Raw genomic sequence first — 18,128 nt, forward strand, 5'->3', positions numbered from 1 at the left:
CAGATGCTGGACAAACACAATATACCAATCAGCCTGATTTCTTGGCAGGTAGATATTCATTGGATGCGAGGCTCCCATGCCATACCTCATCGGTTGCTTCCGGAGGGTTCGTATCTGTCGATTCTAGTAGAAGTGTAGGTGGACGCGGAGTTCTTAATACTCAAAATCCTAACCGTGTTGACATGGGACCACTTCAAGAAGATGATAACCCACTCGAGCAAGAGACTAATGCATATCTAGTGGATAACCCGGATGACGAGGATGAAATAGAGGAGTTCGATGAGGATGAGGAATCCCGCAATGATGGTATTATGCTTCGTATTTTCCTTTACATATTCGATTTTATGTTCATTCTGTGTTCATAAGTGGTATCCATGTTGGTTTGAGTACCTAATGTTACTATATTTAACTGTTATCATTAATTTGGGTTCATTAGTGGTATCCATGTTGGTTTGAGTACCTAATGTTATTTTATTTAATTGTTTTCATTAATTTGGGTTCATTAGTGGTATCCATGTTGGTTTGAGCACTTATGTTATAATAATTAATTGTTATTATTAATTTGGGTTCATAAGTGGTATCCATGTTGGTTTGAGCACTTATGTTATAATATTTAATTGTTATTATTAATTTCATTTTTCTGCTACACAGGCGGGGCACAAACTCCGGATGACAAAGGCAAAGGTTACAATCTGAGGATTGATCCACCACGTCGTAGCGCTAATTGCTACACGCCGTCTGTGTTAAAAAAGGCCGCAAAAAAATGCAAGAACTTAGTGAAAGATGTAAAGTGGTCAATGAGAAAGTAGTTGTGGTGTAATACTCTATTTATGCCTTAAAAATTGTCTACAATGTCTATATTTATTCGCATCTGTTGGCCATTATGTATGCATGACTTGTAGCATTTACGGTTTAGGGTAATTATGTATTAATACTGATCTGGAGTATGGTTTGTTTAGAGTAAGTATGTATTAATAAATTTGACTACGGACTTTGTTTTAGTAGTTTGTTTGTTTAGAGCTTTTATGTATTTATGAAGTAATTGTAGGGATTAAATATGTCGACTATTTTGGTTTATGTCAGATTATAAAATGCTACAGATGGAGAGTAAGGCTGGGTTGCCGTAGTTTATAACACAACACAGAACAGGTTACATATAACATACTTGCTTAATTCAAATGCACAACTCATGACAAACCATATATTGCCACATAGATAAGTAAGAATAACAATGTCAACGCAGAATAAGAATCTACTAATGCTCTCTGTTGGCATTTGCACCACCTTGCTGACGGCATCTGCCACGGCTGTGCCCCTCAGCCCCACAAAGCGTACATCGCCTAGGCCGACGTAACATCCGTGTGTCCATCTCGTTCAAGAATCGCGTCATTTTTGGGCGACCTTTCCCGAGGTGTCTCAAGAACGGATTCGGGATGAACCGAGGTCCGTTGTAAGCAGGCCATGTAGTAGGGTTACCTAGTGGCCTAAACCTTGCTCGGTACACCCGCCGAACTTGGTCCATCTTATACACATCATGAACATACACTTGCCAATCCAGTCGCTGGTTGGCACAACATGCAAACACATGTCGACAGGGGATCCGGTCCACCTGGAACTCACCACAGTCACATCGAAGCCCACGTAGGTCAACTGCAAACTCCATGCCACTTGGCATCTCACGCACCTCAAAGACCTCATTCTGCCGGTCAAAGCAACTAACCTGAATATTTCCTGACGCAAGCTGGTTTGCATGCAACTTGGAGGTAACGACATCGGAAAACACATGGCCAGCATTAATCCGGGCTTCCGCTTCCGCTCTTTTTCGGGTAAACAACTCGTTCAGTCTGTAGAATGTTGCCTTCACAAGGGCAGTCACGGGGAGATTGCGTGCACCCTTCAATATTGAGTTGATGCATTCCACTAGATTTGTCGTCATATGACCCCATCTATATCCACCATCAAAAGCCAACGCGTACTGTTCCCGGGGGATTCGGTTTAACCAGTCAGTGTATGCCTCGCCCCGTTCTCGTAAACGTTGGTAACGCACCTCGTACTCACGCACCGTCCTCGAATATCCTGCAGGATAGAAATCCATAATTGAGACAATGTTGGTCAACACACGAATTGAATCGAACTCTGATATTAAATTAATTAGCTACTCTGATAGTTACCTATGTTGACGACCAGTTTCTGCAAGTACGGCGCCTTGAATTTCCTCAAAAAATTCGACTCTATATGCCTGATGCAAAACATATGAAAGGCTCTCGGAGGTGACCAAGCCCCGTTACTCCTTTCCACAGCTGCATTTATGGATTCGTGACGGTCGGATATGAGCCCCACACCATCCCGGGTGACAACGTGCTGACGAAGGTTACTCAAAAAAAAGTGCCACGCATCTGAAGTCTCTCCCTCCACAATTGCAAACGCAATTGGGACGATATTGTTGTTGCCATCCTGTGACACTGCCACTAGTAGACAACCCTTGTACTTTCCGTACAAGTGAGTCCCATCGACCTGGACAACTGGCTTACAATGTCTGAAAGCTCTAATGCAAGGGTAATAACTCCAAAAGACACGATGCAATACCCGAATATCAGTCACCAGGTCATCACCTTGATATACAGGCATAGTCTCAAAATGAACCACAGCTGACGGCTCATTCTGACACATGGCCTCAAACCATATAGACAACGCTTCGTACGATGCCTCCCAGCCACCAAATATTTTTTCCACTGCTTTTTGCTTAGCCAACCACGCTTTCCGATAGCTAACAGTGTAGTTGAACTTCGATTGCACCTCTGCTATAACCGATTTTACCTTTAAGGCGGGGTCAGCCTCAACCAACGGCTTAATTGCTTCTGCAATCGTAATTGAGTCCAGCTTAGAATGATCCTGAGAAATTGTTGCTCTGGTACATGTGTGACTGCCATTATACCTCCTTACAACCCAACAGTACTTCCGGCTGATCATGCTAACCCGGATAAGCCAATCACATCCTGACCCATACTGAACACACTTCGCATAAAATGTCAATGGCTCAGACTCACACACCCGATAATCTACGCTTCTTCGTATAGTATACTCTTTTATCGTCTTAATAACAGCGTCCCTCGAACTGAATTCCATCCCAACGGCAAATTCACCATCTGCGACAACAGAAATTTCTGCGGGCAGCCATACAACAAATTTTAGAAACATAAATATTAAAACATTCGAAAAAAAAGGTAAAACAAATGATGACTACATCAATTATAATGAAACCATCCAAGCTAATTATTTTTAACTAATTAACTAACAAATATTTGTATTCAACTAATCAACTAACAGATCCTAATTTTAATTAAACTAATTTAGTAGTTATATTTCTATTTACTTAATTAACTAATCAATTCCTATTTATATTCAGTTAAATTTAATTTAAAGAACTTTATCAGATTTAACAAATTTTAATTTACCTAAGTTACCTATGTTGACTTAATAATATACTAACTTACATTTAATTTAACTAAATTTAACCCCGTAAAGAAATTTTAATTTAACTAACTTACTTATATGTAATTAATAACTTCCAATTTTACCAATTAAACTGATTTTCTAGTTACATTTACTTAATTTACTAATAAATTCCTATTTATATGGACTTAATTTTAATTTAACTAAATCTAACCAATTTAACAAATTTTAATTTAACTAATTTACTTATATTTACTTAATAAATTCCAATTTAACCAATTTTAATTAAACTAATTCACTAAAAAATTTCAATTTATAATTACTTAATTTATTAAATTAACTCATAATTATGGAGAATCACGTACCAGTATTCATATAATCCGGAAACTCCGGAACATGCATGGCTTCCAAATCCAAAACTCGCATGAATGATGGCTCCTCAAACGGCACATCGTTTGCCAGAGCAGTTGCGACATCAGACACATCCGGAGCCATAGCTCCATCACCTGGAACCTCATCTCCATCTGGACCAACAGCTTCGTAGTTGCTTTCGAACTCTTCCTCACTGTCACTATTGTAATCCTCCCGTAGAATATTACAGTCGGCCTCACATTGCTCAAACTCCACATACAACTCGATGAACGATAGTTGTCTCCGATTTTCAATATACATGGAAAACATATCTTGCATGCTCACTTCGTCCGTTACATATTTCGTTTGAAACTGGACGAATCCACCAAACACTTGTATAGGATTTCTGTATAGAATACATGATATCCTTCTTGCTCTCTCGGAATCAATCTTTTCACATATCACACCCTTTAGCTCTTCAAATGAGATTGTAAAAGGAATCACCAGATCTAACGGATTCTCACAAACAAATGTTACTCCTTCAGATGTTTGTAACAAAATCTGACCAAAATAATACACCTTCAATAACACTCTGTCACTCATTTCCCTCAATCACATTAACAACCTCATAAACTTGAGTTTCAGATTTTTGACTCCTTTGATAAATAAGAAACGAAAGAGATGAGCTACAAAACGAGAGGACCGTTGTTGAAGAAGGAGAAGAAGACGATGCGAGAGTGATTGCTCTGATATGCATTTTCACCAACTTTTATTAAAGTCCCAACCAAATCGGACCGTGCGATTCCCTAACTGAATTCAAAAAAATTATATAATAAAATATGTCGGACCCTCCGATTTCACAACGCAAAAAAAATTAAAACCATCAACTCGGATGGTACGATTTCCATCATCCATAAATTCGTCATCACTCCTTCCACAAATCGTACCTTACGATTTGTATCAAAATATTAAACTAAACAACTCGTACCATCCGAGTTGTGGCACCTGCTATTAAGAAAAAAAGCTGTCCCACAATTGTGTATTGCACTCACAAGCATCCATATCCATGTATCACACACACAAAGGCTCCATATAAAAAAAAATGAGCCTACATCTCTCATCTACCATTGTTTTGCGTGAAAAAGTTAAAACACAAATTTGGCATTCAACAAAGCTGTGTTTGAAGGGTCAATATCCTTGGTCCCTTATTTACCCAAAATAGCCTCATCACTCTCACTACAACTTACGTGGTATCCTTTGTCCCTCTCCCTTTAAATTGAAACAAAACATTATTATTATAGGCTCGCTTATCAGTTCACTTATTAATTAATGTATGTATATGTATCCTTAATATGTTGTCCTATATGTTTCTTTAATTTCTTCTTCGAATGGTGTTCGTTTAAGATTTAAAAGTGAATATTCAATTGAATATCCAAGATGATTTAAAAATCTAAAAAATTATTTTAAGTGTTCAAATAGAAGCGATGATATAAAATATGTTTATTTTTGATAAAAAAAATTTGGATGAGCTCAATATTTGTTATAATAATTTTTTTTACGGTATCTCTTGACTCAACCATTTAAAACTATTCTATTATGAATACATGAATTTTATTTAAGAATTTATTATTGACTAATAAATATATATTACTTACTAAAATAATCTTCATGAATTTACGTCAAAAGCAAAATTAAAATCGAATTCTAATAGAATTCAATTCTTTTGCCAAAAAAAATGTCAACCATATTTTAAAAAAAAATACTTCTAAGAATTATTTAAAAAAAAATGATAAAGTCGAACTTGAAACTGCATATACTTAAATGAAATATACAAAAAATTAACTACTTAATTAATGAGTACAATAATATACATTTTCTTTCTTCAGATCGTACTTTCTAATTTGTTCATCATGCATGCATGTGGACATGCCAAGGATTCTGACTAATTATTAGGCCTCTTTATTTGCTTATTTAGATGACTAGATGTTTATTGGGTTTTTAATAACTCTATTAACTATTAATGGTATCCACTTCGATCATGATTTGAATTTTCGGGACATAGTAGCTATATATTCATCAAGATTCCATATAGAATTAATCATCTTAAATTATCGTTTAGCATCTTGTGGAATGAAAAGCATAGCATGGTACCACTTACCAAATTCATTGTCAAATTTAATGGATGTTACTCACACTTTAAATCCCATTTAAACTTTTTTTTTAGTTTTGATTTAGATTTTGATAAATAATTTTACATAATCTTTTAATCAAATTCAAGCGTTAAGATAATTTTTAAATTGTGAGTTTAAAAATTAATTACTTTTACAGATATGACAATACACGATTAGATAATTGTATATTTTTTTTTACAAGGTCAATATATTTAAATTAAATTCTTTAATTAAACCTAACATAATATCGGTTGATTTTAGACAAGATATCTAAAAGAGGGATAGGTAAAGCATTTGGGCATGATTTTGTTTCTACTTTTTGGTTTTAAGGGTCTTGTCACTTTAAATAAGTTACTTTAATTTCTTATAAGACTCAACCCAAGCTAATGGTGCTTTTGTAAGAGTATGGCTTGAGAATGTTTGTCAAACAAAAAAGATGTCAAAAGAACTGCGTGTAGCTGCTTTGACAAAAGCAACCAAAGTGCCTTGACAGCTTTCCTTTTCATCCACACTCTTTTCTTTATTTGGATTTTTCAGTTTCCTTTTAATTCATTTTAATTATATTCCAATTTCATTATTCAAATATTTCATTTTTTAGTTTAATATAAAGCACGGATACTTTGTTAAGTTGTCGTGTCCGCGTGTCGGACACATTTCGGACACGACACTCACCAACACTCGTCCGACACATGTGTCTGCTGTATCCAACTGTGTCTTAATAAAAAGTAAAAAATTCTTTTTCAGATACGCTTGGATACACATAAATACCATCACGTGCCAGCGTGTCCAATCTTATTCTTAACATATATTCTTGAAATAAATTTAGATATAGTATATATTATTATTTATTAAAACAAAAATATTTTAAAAACTTGATATAATTAAAATAAGACATTAAAATTAATTAAAAAAATTAATTTATATTTTAATATCAATAAAATATCAAAATATCATTATGATTTATCTAAAAAGGACTTTATATCTCATATGTATGCGTGTCCCCGTATCTTATAAGATTTTAAAATTCTCGTGTCGGCACGTCCCATATCCGTGTCAGTGTCCGTGCATCATAGAGTATTTATTTATTTTTGGATTCTGAATTTCTGATCTTGAAGAATGAAGACAAGCAAAAAATTTTCATATTAACACATCTTGTGTTAAAAAGATATGGGTGTGAGAGCATGCTATAAATGATTTTTTTAATAAAAAGTTTATTTATTAGTTTGATCATATTTTCTGAAATTGATGGATTGAGAATCAATTCAAATTAGGTGTAATAATACCTATTTGGTCTTTTAGAGATTTTGTATTTCAATCTAATTTCTTTTTAATCTTTTGCTAAGAAAATAGGAAAAATAGGATATGCACATGCTCAAGGTGGAAAACAAATTTTGGATTTCAATAATTCCAAGATTGCACATGGTGAGAATCAAACCAAAGACCTTAGTGTTTGCAATGTCTTGAAGCTTGGTCATTCACACTTAAGCTAACCAAACAATAATGTTTTTATTTCTCATTAATAATGTTAATTATAGTTTATGTTTAATTAGTTTATAATAAAAATTTCAATTAATTCTACATTTTATGTTTATTTGCTCATGTGAATAATTGCCATAGGACAATTCTCACAAGGTCAAATTAAAATACACAACTATATTCACCTAATATTATCAAGTTTTTCTAAAGCAAAAATGTTAATAAAATGAGAAAATAAAATCTTAAATGCCAAATAAATATAGCAAAATTCATCCACAATAAAAATCATAAATTCAATAATAACTAAACATCTACTTTCTTGATACCATTGACCAAACACTGAAATCGCAATCCAAATAAATCAAGAAATCAAATCTTAAAATAAAAGCCTATCCCAAGATATATCTAGTTATCTACAACCCTGGTAGTTCAGAAATCAGAAGGACCTAATTTACATTTGCATAGGGCTTTCATTTAAGCATATTACATAAACTATCATATCAAAATTTGGTGTGTATATATTTATAGCATAATACTAGTAGCAGTGTAGGAGCTTCACACACATAACCAGCGCATATAAAATAGTCCTTCATCATGTGATCCAAGCCATGCACTCATACAAGATTCATGCTTGTGTTGGTTCTTTTCATCCTCATCTTTAAACCCTATACACTCAAATAATATAGTTCAAGATTAGCAACCTCTAAAACTATGCTCTCAAAAGTTCCGAGTCGCAAGAAGATTGAAATTACAACTTCTTCTAAAAATCGCACATGGTATAAATTGACCCTAAATTATAAAACACAACTCTGAATTTATTTATGTTACTAAAGTTAAAAAGGGCAGCCCGATGCACAAGCATCCCATGTTAACACAGGTTCTGAGAAGGGATGCACCCAAAGAGTGTGATGTACGCAGCCTAGCCTGTTTCCACGGCTTGAACCTGTGATCTTTAAGGTCGTCATACGGAGACAACTCAACTGTTGCTCCAAGGCTCCCCTCTATGTTAAAAGTTAATAGCATCTAAATTCGGGGATAAAATTTTGTGTTTTCTAATTTATGTATGAGCAAAAGTTCTTTAAGTAGATGAAATTGTAGTTTCTTTTTCTCACAAATAGGAAAATTTATTAATTGAATGGAGAAAGGCCAAAATCATATTGGGGTCACTACCTTTACATGATTGATAGCAAACACTGGAGAGAACTGAATCACAGAATTTTTCCTCAAAAAAGTTTGCCAGTTTTGATACTCCACGACCGTAGGTTGCGATCCTCTCCACCTGAGTGAGACAACTAAATCAGAATTTTTCGAAACTCAAGGATGAGAATCAGATAGCATATTTGAAATGACATCCACCTGACATAACAAATCTCTCATCTGGGTCAACACCGAGTTGTATACGCGAATGGGAATTCACATGCCCTTCATAAGATTGAACAGAACCTCTCTGAAGCAGGCGAAGATCATAGAGCCTCATCTATAATCAAAACGAAAAGATCGCATAAGAAATAATTTCTCTCATGCAGTTGGCACATTGAAATGATTGCTACAAAGGCCATTTACGTAACATTTTCTTTCCTAGTTAGCGAGTTGTAGTAACATAAAAGAAGTTCCACCACAAAAAGTGACAGATAAACTAAAGTGGACCTACTTCTGCAGTTTAAATTCAAGCAAATTTCTTTAATTAATATAAATGTCTAGGCATTCTGAACCATGATGAGCAGAGTTAAATGATAAATATTAGCTAGTGGTCTTCCTAAAGAATCAACTAACCGTTCCGTCCATGGAGCTTGCCAAGAAGTACTGATCATCATACTGAAGTGATACCAAACTATTGTCGAATCCGCGAAAAAAGATAAGAAATAGTTAGTCGAAATAGATTAATTTCCAGTTAAGAAACAAGTCGAATAGCAATTGGCAGGGGATAAAGACTGACTAACCTGGATATAGATGAAGGCATTCTAATGGTAAGAGAAGGGTCTATATCTCCACTGAGCTACAATCACCACATAGAAGATCTCAGATACAACCCCGTAGTACAACAAATAAGAAGTTCCATCAGATAAGAAATTTCAACAGACTTAAACGCACAAAATGCAGACGAAACTACTAGATGATTTTAAACAATAAATAATTAAGAAATATGAAGTATTAGGAGTTTTAAACCCTAAACCCTGGTAAAAGTTGAACATTCATTTGTTTTCTTTTTCTTTCCCAAACAGAGTCTCAAAAATCTTATTATTAGGAGTTCCAAACCCGAATTATTTATGATGATATAGATAATTCAGCTTCACCTAATCTTCTAGTCGTTGTTATGCCAAACCTACCAGCTTCGCACTTTGTAGATTTATACACATTGATTTATATATTTTGTATCTACTAACCAATCTTACTATAAAATATTCAGATTGTTTATTGAAAGTTGATCCTTTCCTTAAACCTTTATTTTTTTTATTTTTATTTAAAAAAGAAAAAGCAAAAAACCACCTTGAACCATTCTTTACTAGAATTTCGAACTTTCTTATTTGGTGATGCATAAGGTATCCTATGTTCAATAAGTGTTCGCGAGACTCTTTCTCTTTTCTCACGGAAATCTACACCGACAATTGCTCCATTTCTGAGTCCACATAAAACCAGATTTCCCTGCAACCAAAAAAAAAAAAAAAAGATTCACACATCCACAATCATGGATAGACAGATATGACATGATTTGAAAACACTCTAAAAACATAAAATAGAACAAACTAACAAAATATCTTTCAATTTGGGGGAGAGAAAATTTATTTAAGAGAAGAAGTAAACAATGGGGTAAAAAAAATCTCTAACATAAGGTAATTATATGATATCATCACTGCCTAAACAAAAACATCCAAGTACATCAGAAGAAGTCTGGATAGAAAGCCTCTAATAAAAACCATGGGTTCTTAACCAAAAAGAATCCATGAGAAGATCACATCATTAGGGATAAATATCAAGAGAAACAGAAACGTTGACTTTGACAGAATACACTAAATCGTCAAATTTTTCTCCCCTAAATTTGGATATAGCAAACTCTTGCTACATTTTTCACTCAAAAAGGAAAAAGCATCTGGACCTTGTTAATTAGGGGAGTCAGTAGACTATATATAAAGAGAGGAAGGGATCAATATGAAGTCCTGGCATCTATTGTAAGTCATGGAGAGTTGAGGAGCTCTGGCTATTGCTGTTAATCCTATATCAATAAACAGATTCGTTTATTAAAAAAAAATCTCTCTTTAATAAAAGAATTTCATTAAGATGGAGAGAATAATAATAATACAAGATAAAAGATGAATAAATACAGAAACTTACTGAATTAACAATCTGCTGTGCAAAGATATCACTTTTACATCGTAAAAACCATGATCTCCTCCCAGTTGCCAAATCCACCAATGCAGCTCCCATGTTGGTACCTATAAAAGATAAAGAACAGCACAAATGAATACTTCACAGAAAATTAGATATGCTATATGCTCAGATGTTTCTCGTGGGAAAAGGGTGTATATATATATCACAAACACAATTGCTCATCTTCATGAACTACCAAGACATTTAGTATTTAAACCTTTCCAATGGCCCATTTTTCACATTATCGTATCTTAATTGATATAAATAGAAGCAAAAGGTAAACAGAAGGCACAGGTAAAACAGATCGTTCACAACCACATTGATGTGGGCTAAGTAAATCACTCAATTTAGCTGGACTGCAGGAGTGTACAAGTTAAAAGTGAATAACGGATTCTTGGACTATGAATAGCATCAGTATTTAATTCCAAATTATAATGAATGTGCATTTCGCTGGGGAAAAAATGTTTCTCAATCCAGCATGCATATAAAACTGTTAATTAAAAATATGGTCATAAGTCAGGGCCTAAAACTATTCATCCGCTATGCCCTATATAATAACAAACATGAGACATTACATATTTTGCATGTCCAAAAAGTTGTAAATACAGATTCCATAAAAAATGTAACTTGGCCATATCTGAACAATGTATAACTTACCAATTATAGCCCGATGTCTACTATAATCATATTCTGCTGTCCAAATGGTACACTTGAAAGAAGCAACTTCATCCAGTCTGCTCCATGTGTTCAGTATACCTGACCCAAGATCTAATGATTCCACAAGGCCAAGAGAATAAATTGACCCACCGGATGTCTCTGAACCCAAAGTTGTAAACCTATTCACCATGTTAAGATCTTCCACCTTAAGATTAATTTCAATGAGAGAACTATTTTGTTATGCACTTGTGCAAAAAGAGAGAAGAAAATCTTGATTGTTAAATCTCATATAAAGATTAGAAGTTACTTAATCACATGACGATTTAAAAGTGTTAGGTGAATTTATATTTTAACTTTGTGTGTACATGTAGAGAACTGAAGTATAGATTGAAGAGAAATTGTACTAAAAAAGCAAAAGGATACAATGCATGTCCAACAATAGGACCGCCATTTGCAGCATGAGAAGAACACTCCGGGCCTGATCTTATGCAAGATATACCAGATGACATAACCACGGACCCTCCAGTAGGTCTTGAAACTGGACCAGGCACCACATTATTCTCATCAGTTTTCCCTTTAGCATAATTCTTCACACAATCGGGCGTCCACTTAACCTCACCATCAAAATATCCCCCATCCCTTCCAACTTCACAAAGACTGCAAGTACAAAACTTCACAAACAACAACTAGTAAAATAGTAATCAACATTATACATCAAAGTTGAAGTTGATAAGAATGAATTAAGAATCCAAAAATTGAGGTAAATTAGCATAATCAATCACTTAGTAAAAAACTTAGTTGTTGCTATTGTTCCTGTATTATCTCACAAACAAAATACTATTTAAAATGTGAAATATCCAAGTGCGGTTCATGGTAAGCACAAATACACAATACAATAGTAAGAGAAAGCAAGTGCAAGTCCAAATATGGAACACATATAGATGTAGGTTACCTGAATGAGCCATTGGTGCTGCCTGTCAATATAATATCACTATCACATTCACCCTCAAATGTCTGCACACGGACATGCACCTGTTTCAAAGCACTAATACCAATCTTATCTGTTCCCTTATACTTCCATACCTGCAATTCAAAACACCCCCAAAAAAATCCATTTTAAGAAAAATAAAACTTGGTTGTTGAGACTGCTTTTCTTAAACATTTGGAATCACAAAACAAAATACCGAAGGCTGTGATGCTTGTATTTTCCTAAACTCCTCAGTGAAGTTACACTTGTAATTGTGGGAAGCAATGACACGATGACCATCTATCTCCCTAGCCTGAATCAACTTGGAGGTTCTGCTTCTAAGCTTCCTGCAACAACTCCTACTCTTTTCCTAGGTAACCAAAAATTAATCCATCAAGTCTTGATTTTTGACCATGATTACACTACCCAATAGGCCAAAATATTGAAGAATCATTGAACTAACAAAAGGAGTTGCAAATATAATGCTATAATTTATACCTGAGTTGAAGATGTTTGGGATGCTTTGTGAGTAGCATGCTTTGAAGATGAAGATGAAGAACGAGAAGAGCCTGGTATTGGACCTTTGATGGGGAAATACCTATTCTTCTCAGGGTCATAGTAAAACCCAGGAAGATCTGTCACACAAACACATAATTATTAACTAATTAATTAAGAAATTGCATTAAGCTTAATTTTGATTATTGTTGTGGTTATTATTAGGGGAAAAGAAGAATGGTTATGGAGACATGGAACAAATGAAATCACCTGGTGCTGGTGGCGGCGGTGGCATGATTTTGGTAACGAGAACGACCTAACGGCTAACGATTTAATTGATTGACGCGAAGACCTTGTTACCCGGGGGCGGGGGTGAAAACGCCACCGTTTTGATGTGGCGGACTATAACAACTGATCAAGTCTGATATACTGTGACTTTTCTTTGTTCTTAGAAGATGGTAAATAAATTCTCACCATGCACGTTTTTTAAATAATATAAAAACTGGATTTTTTTATTTAAATTAAATAAATATAATATTTACCGATTTAAATGAACATAGAAGAATTTATTAAAGGATTTTGCTAGGTAGACAATGACTTTTGTAAATAATATTAACAGTGGACTTTAGAATTGATCCAACAAAGTAAAAAAATCACTCCACCCCTCAAATTACCTCGTAAACCTTAACATTAGGATAACTATCTGTAAACTTAGTGAATTGAACATCCAGCCATTGTTAACTGTGCATGAGTAAATCAAATCAAAAGAAATAACCATTCTATTAAAAATAATGAACATAATCATCTGCATACCTATTAAATTGAACATCCGACATATCTATTGTTCACATTGTTTAGTATTCTCATTGTCTACCTATACTTTTCCTTTACAAAAATACGTCGTTAGTCACATCTCAAATACAGTGGGGTGCTCCTAAAAATGGCCACATCTCGAGTACATTGACCCCGTTCTATGAAATGGAGTGTGCGAGGCATATCTCGGGTGCACCCGTGATATGAACAGGGGTGTATCTCGAATACAATGCATCCGAGATACGGTTGTTTTCTACTTTAGCCCACTACATCTGAGATACAACCGTGATATGAACATAAGCATATCTCGGATACACTGCATCCGAGATATGCGCGTTTTCTGATTCAGGTCAGAAAAGATCCAGGTTACTACCAGACTTGTCCTCTATATGTTTACCCATGTTGGTGTATATTTTTTTTATGAAAATATTATAATGTTGCAGATAAAAAATGGGCCCGTAACATCGAAAGTAACTAGTTATACAGAAATTATGTTTCATTACACATTAAACACATTTAATAACAATCACTACATCAAAGTGACAATATTGGAACAAAAAGGCCTAAATTTTAAACTGCATGCGTCGTCATGGATTCAAGTCGGGGGCATAGGGACACCCACGTCTAGTGTGGCCCTCTCCGCGACAGAGCCCACATCCCTTCTCCGCACGCTCAATGGCATCCATCTCATTCCGGATCCGTGTGGATACCGACCTTCCCAATGCCTTCCTCCTCATAGCTGAGTCGGGCTTCAGGCGTGCACCGTACCATGGAGGCCACATCTTTTCGTCTGGTATCGGCAAAAACTCCCTCTCATATACATTGAATACATATGCCATCATGTACACGGGGTCCACGAAATGATCCCACTCAATATTCACAGCTGCACATGCCACCAGGGCATGTCGACATGGGTAATGCAATGATTGGAACAGACCACAATCGCATTTACGCTTAGTCAAACAAACCCGATATAAAGTATGTGACCAACAATCCACCGGCTCCATCTCTTCCATGCTAAAAACGGATGCCATACGATCACAATGGGTGACTCGCAACATCGGCAGGCTCTCTCTGTTCTTATCTATAGCTGTCAACAGTCGCTGCGAGTAGATGTATTCACCCTGTAACTGAGCACGTTCTTCGCGCCCTCTGCGCACGAACAACTATTACAACCTCTCATACGTTATCCGAACAATCACTGCCATTGGAAAATTCCTCGTTCCCTTCAGCAAGGCATTTATATACTCCGATAGGTTCGTTGTCGTCTGACCATACCGAAGACCTTCGTCGCAATGTTGCAACCATAATCCTTCCTGAAACAAAAAGCCCAATCCACAATTTCACGGGATAGTGTACCGAAAGCATACAAGTACCAGTCGCATCCCTCCTTACTTGCACTATAAATAGCATTTATAAGGTACCTCTTACCCTCGGCTGATTTGAACCTGGAATTGAAGTTTGAAGCCATGTGTCGGATGCAATAAACATGATATGCTAACGGGGGAAATGCCCAGAAAACCTTATTAAACTGACTCCACTCTCCGTCAACCATATTTTCATTGTAATAAGGGACAACAATGCATTCGTGGATCGTACCTGGGAGGCACTCCTGCAAAGCTTGTAAGAGCGCCAGAATCCTATTATATGACTCTTCCTAGTCGCCATAGATCTTGGCAATCGCCTTTGCTTTGCCATCCACACCTTCCGATACGAGGGCTTAAAATGATAACCCTGATGGACAGCACATTACAACACTATGATAGACACCGACGGATCAGTCTTTATCATAGGTAACACGACCTTGCAAATCAATCCACTATCCAGTTGCGCATGTTCCTAAGACATGATTGGTGCCAGACAGGTATGTGATCCACCGAACCGATGTACCTCCCTATGAATTTTGTTCCATTATCAACAATATACTAAACAAAAAACTAACGTATAGAGTCTAATGCATCTATAATATAACATAAAATATACTAGTAATTCAAATTCTGTCGTAATGCCACACGAAAACTCCATGAACAACCATTGGTGAATTGTTTGCATCGATAGTGATATTTAAGTCTATATGAGTCCAGCACTCTATACTCCGCATTCCATCAAATATTGTAGTTTTTCACCACCATTAGGATTGTTTCTCGGTTGTTGAACCTATGCCCAATTCAGAATTCTACCCTACCATCCGTGTTGTAATCCTCCCCGTCCCCAGCCTTCAAAAGATCGTCTAGCTGCATTGCATCCAAGTTCAACGTCTGATAATGGCTAGGAACATCTGACAGTCGAGGAATGACCAAAGGGGGAGGTAGCAGAAACCTACTAACACTGCCGTTGGGAGTCTTCGACACAAACTCATCTTGTAACGCTATATTGCTTGACGACCTGGACCCAGGAACATAGGTTGAATCGCCCTCATTGTCGGAATCGTCGGCACTATCAGGAAGTTGGACATAGTGGATCGGTGTTGCCTCGAGCGGCACGACTTCAGGAGCCGAAGGAGACGACCCACCCCTGACAACTACATCACGGACCACAGCATACAACTCCATCACATGTTAGGGCATCAGTCGTGCATGTACGTCGAACATTACCCTCACATGCTGATCTTCATCTATCCAGAATAACTGGTTTGTAAATCCACCGTTCAAAAGCGTATACAGAAATCTATATATAACCCTCTTAACCTCCTTTGTTCCTATTCCTCCCATATTGCTCAACATGACCGTCTTTAGCACATCCAGGGTATCAACCCAGTAAGTGCCAATATCACAGTCTTGTCAGACTCAAAAATCACTCCTTCATCACATTGTCTGACTATCCCATTCGGATAAACCACCACAAAGAAGTATTGATTATTTTTCATCAGAACAAAATCGAAAGAAGAGAAAGAAAAGAATGGTTTGTGAATTGTGTGAGAAGAAGTATTGGGATGGTCTTTATAAATAGACTTATTCTACAGCATATCTTGGGTATAGAGGGAGAGAGTGCTCACGAGAGAGGGGGAGCCGCCGTCGGGATCGCCGCTGTTGTCGAGTGTCGTTGAGGGAGGAAGGAGCACGAGATGAAGGAGCCGTCGCGTTCTGTCACTACCAGCTCTGTCGCGAGTTTTTGCCATGGCTGAAAGGGAGTCCGACCGTCCTCATCACTAGAGACTTCTTCGCCGAGCTTCTTCCGCCATCATGCCATGATCAATGTCGTGGTGGTTGTTGTTGCCGCTATCTGGGTTGCTGCCGGTGGAAGAGAACTCGCCAGGAGGGGTTGCCGAAGTTTCTGGCTGCCAGGAACGTAGCCGTTGCCACCGGAACCACCACTGCAGTTACCGTTGTTCGGTTCAGTCATTCCTCTTTAGTTACGTAAGCATTTTCATTCTAGAACCTTTGAAATCAGTATTCTATTATAACCTGTTAGAGATTTTGAGTTGTTGGTGACATAGGGTTGAATTCCGGTTCTTGAATGCTGAGTTTAATGGCTGTTGCATGCGACATCAAGCTGTTGCACTGCCGCTAGAGCTCTCTGCCGTTGTTCTGCTTGCTAGAAGTCGTCATTGGAGTTTCCGCTGCTCCGTTCTCCTAGATATTCGTAAGTATAGTAAGTTGTTTCTCATTCTGAACCTCTATACTTGCTATTCTGTTATATATTAGCAAGGCTTTTGTGACGTTAATATATCAGGGTCGAGTTTCTATTGTGAGTGATACTTTTGTGGCTGTTGCTACTACTGGGTTAGTTCGGAGGCTGATGCTTCATTCTTTTGTTGCGGGTCAAATTGTTGTAACTGCAAATGGTGAATATTGTTACTGCTACCGTGGATTGATAGGAAAGCGTTTATTCCATTTTAATTGCTGCGAGTTTGATCAACCGAGATAGGAGATAATTAAAAATGTTTTAGACTTTGATTACCTGACAAGTTTAGTGTATTAATGCAAATGAATGAATGCTTGTGATGTAAATGATTTTTTTTGCTGTGGTTGAATATATGATTGTTCGTGTTATTGATTGGTTGATTTTTGAAATTCTAGTGAGACCGAATAAATAGGTTGTGTTTGTTTATTTTTATTTTAATTGGGTATTATGTTTTCATTTAACAATCGAAGAATTATTTAGAAACTTTGAAAGCAATTTTTTAATCCTTCAGCAATATTTTAGTGGGATTAATTTATTATTGAATGGCCGATGATGACTTGGAATATGTTTAAATGTTGATGTTGGCCGAAGCTGGTTGAGGTTGAATTGAAAAATTCGTGAAAGGTGGTAAACTTTGGTTTTTAGGAGAGGTTTTGCCAAAATTTTTGTAAGAATTTGAAGAGTTTTGAGAGTTTTGATTATAGTTTCGAAAATGGGTTGAAAGTTTTGGTTAACGAAAAATAATTTTGGTTTGA

General features: G+C 36.3%; 1 protein-coding gene and 1 pseudogene across 1 annotated transcript; both read right to left on the reverse strand.

Annotated features, from left to right (window-relative positions):
• Positions 1-1,255: 1,255 nt before the first annotated feature.
• Positions 1,256-4,407, reverse strand: LOC130974774 (uncharacterized). Its single transcript, XM_057899628.1, has 3 exons — positions 3,819-4,407; positions 2,172-3,164; positions 1,256-2,076 (listed from the first exon to the last, which is right to left on the reverse strand). The coding sequence occupies exons 1-3, from the start codon at positions 4,405-4,407 to the stop codon at positions 1,256-1,258; spliced, it is 2,403 nt and encodes an 800-aa protein (XP_057755611.1).
• Positions 4,408-7,723: 3,316 nt separating this feature from the next.
• On the reverse strand, positions 7,724-13,380 carry LOC130973338 (uncharacterized; annotated as a pseudogene).
• Between the last annotated feature and the right edge of the window lie 4,748 nt (positions 13,381-18,128).

This window comes from Arachis stenosperma, chromosome 4, assembly GCF_014773155.1.
Source record: "Arachis stenosperma cultivar V10309 chromosome 4, arast.V10309.gnm1.PFL2, whole genome shotgun sequence".
NCBI lineage: Eukaryota > Viridiplantae > Streptophyta > Magnoliopsida > Fabales > Fabaceae > Arachis > Arachis stenosperma.

Coding starts and splice junctions, on each gene's coding strand:
- LOC130974774 (XM_057899628.1), bottom strand. CDS start 4,407: ATGAGTGACAGAGTGTTATTGAAGGTGTATTATTTTGGTCAGATTTTG. Junction 3,165..3,818: donor TCCGGATTATATGAATACTG/GTACGTGATTCT, acceptor GGCTGCCCGCAG/AAATTTCTGTTGTCGCAGAT. Junction 2,077..2,171: donor GAAACTGGTCGTCAACATAG/GTAACTATCAGA, acceptor TCTATCCTGCAG/GATATTCGAGGACGGTGCGT.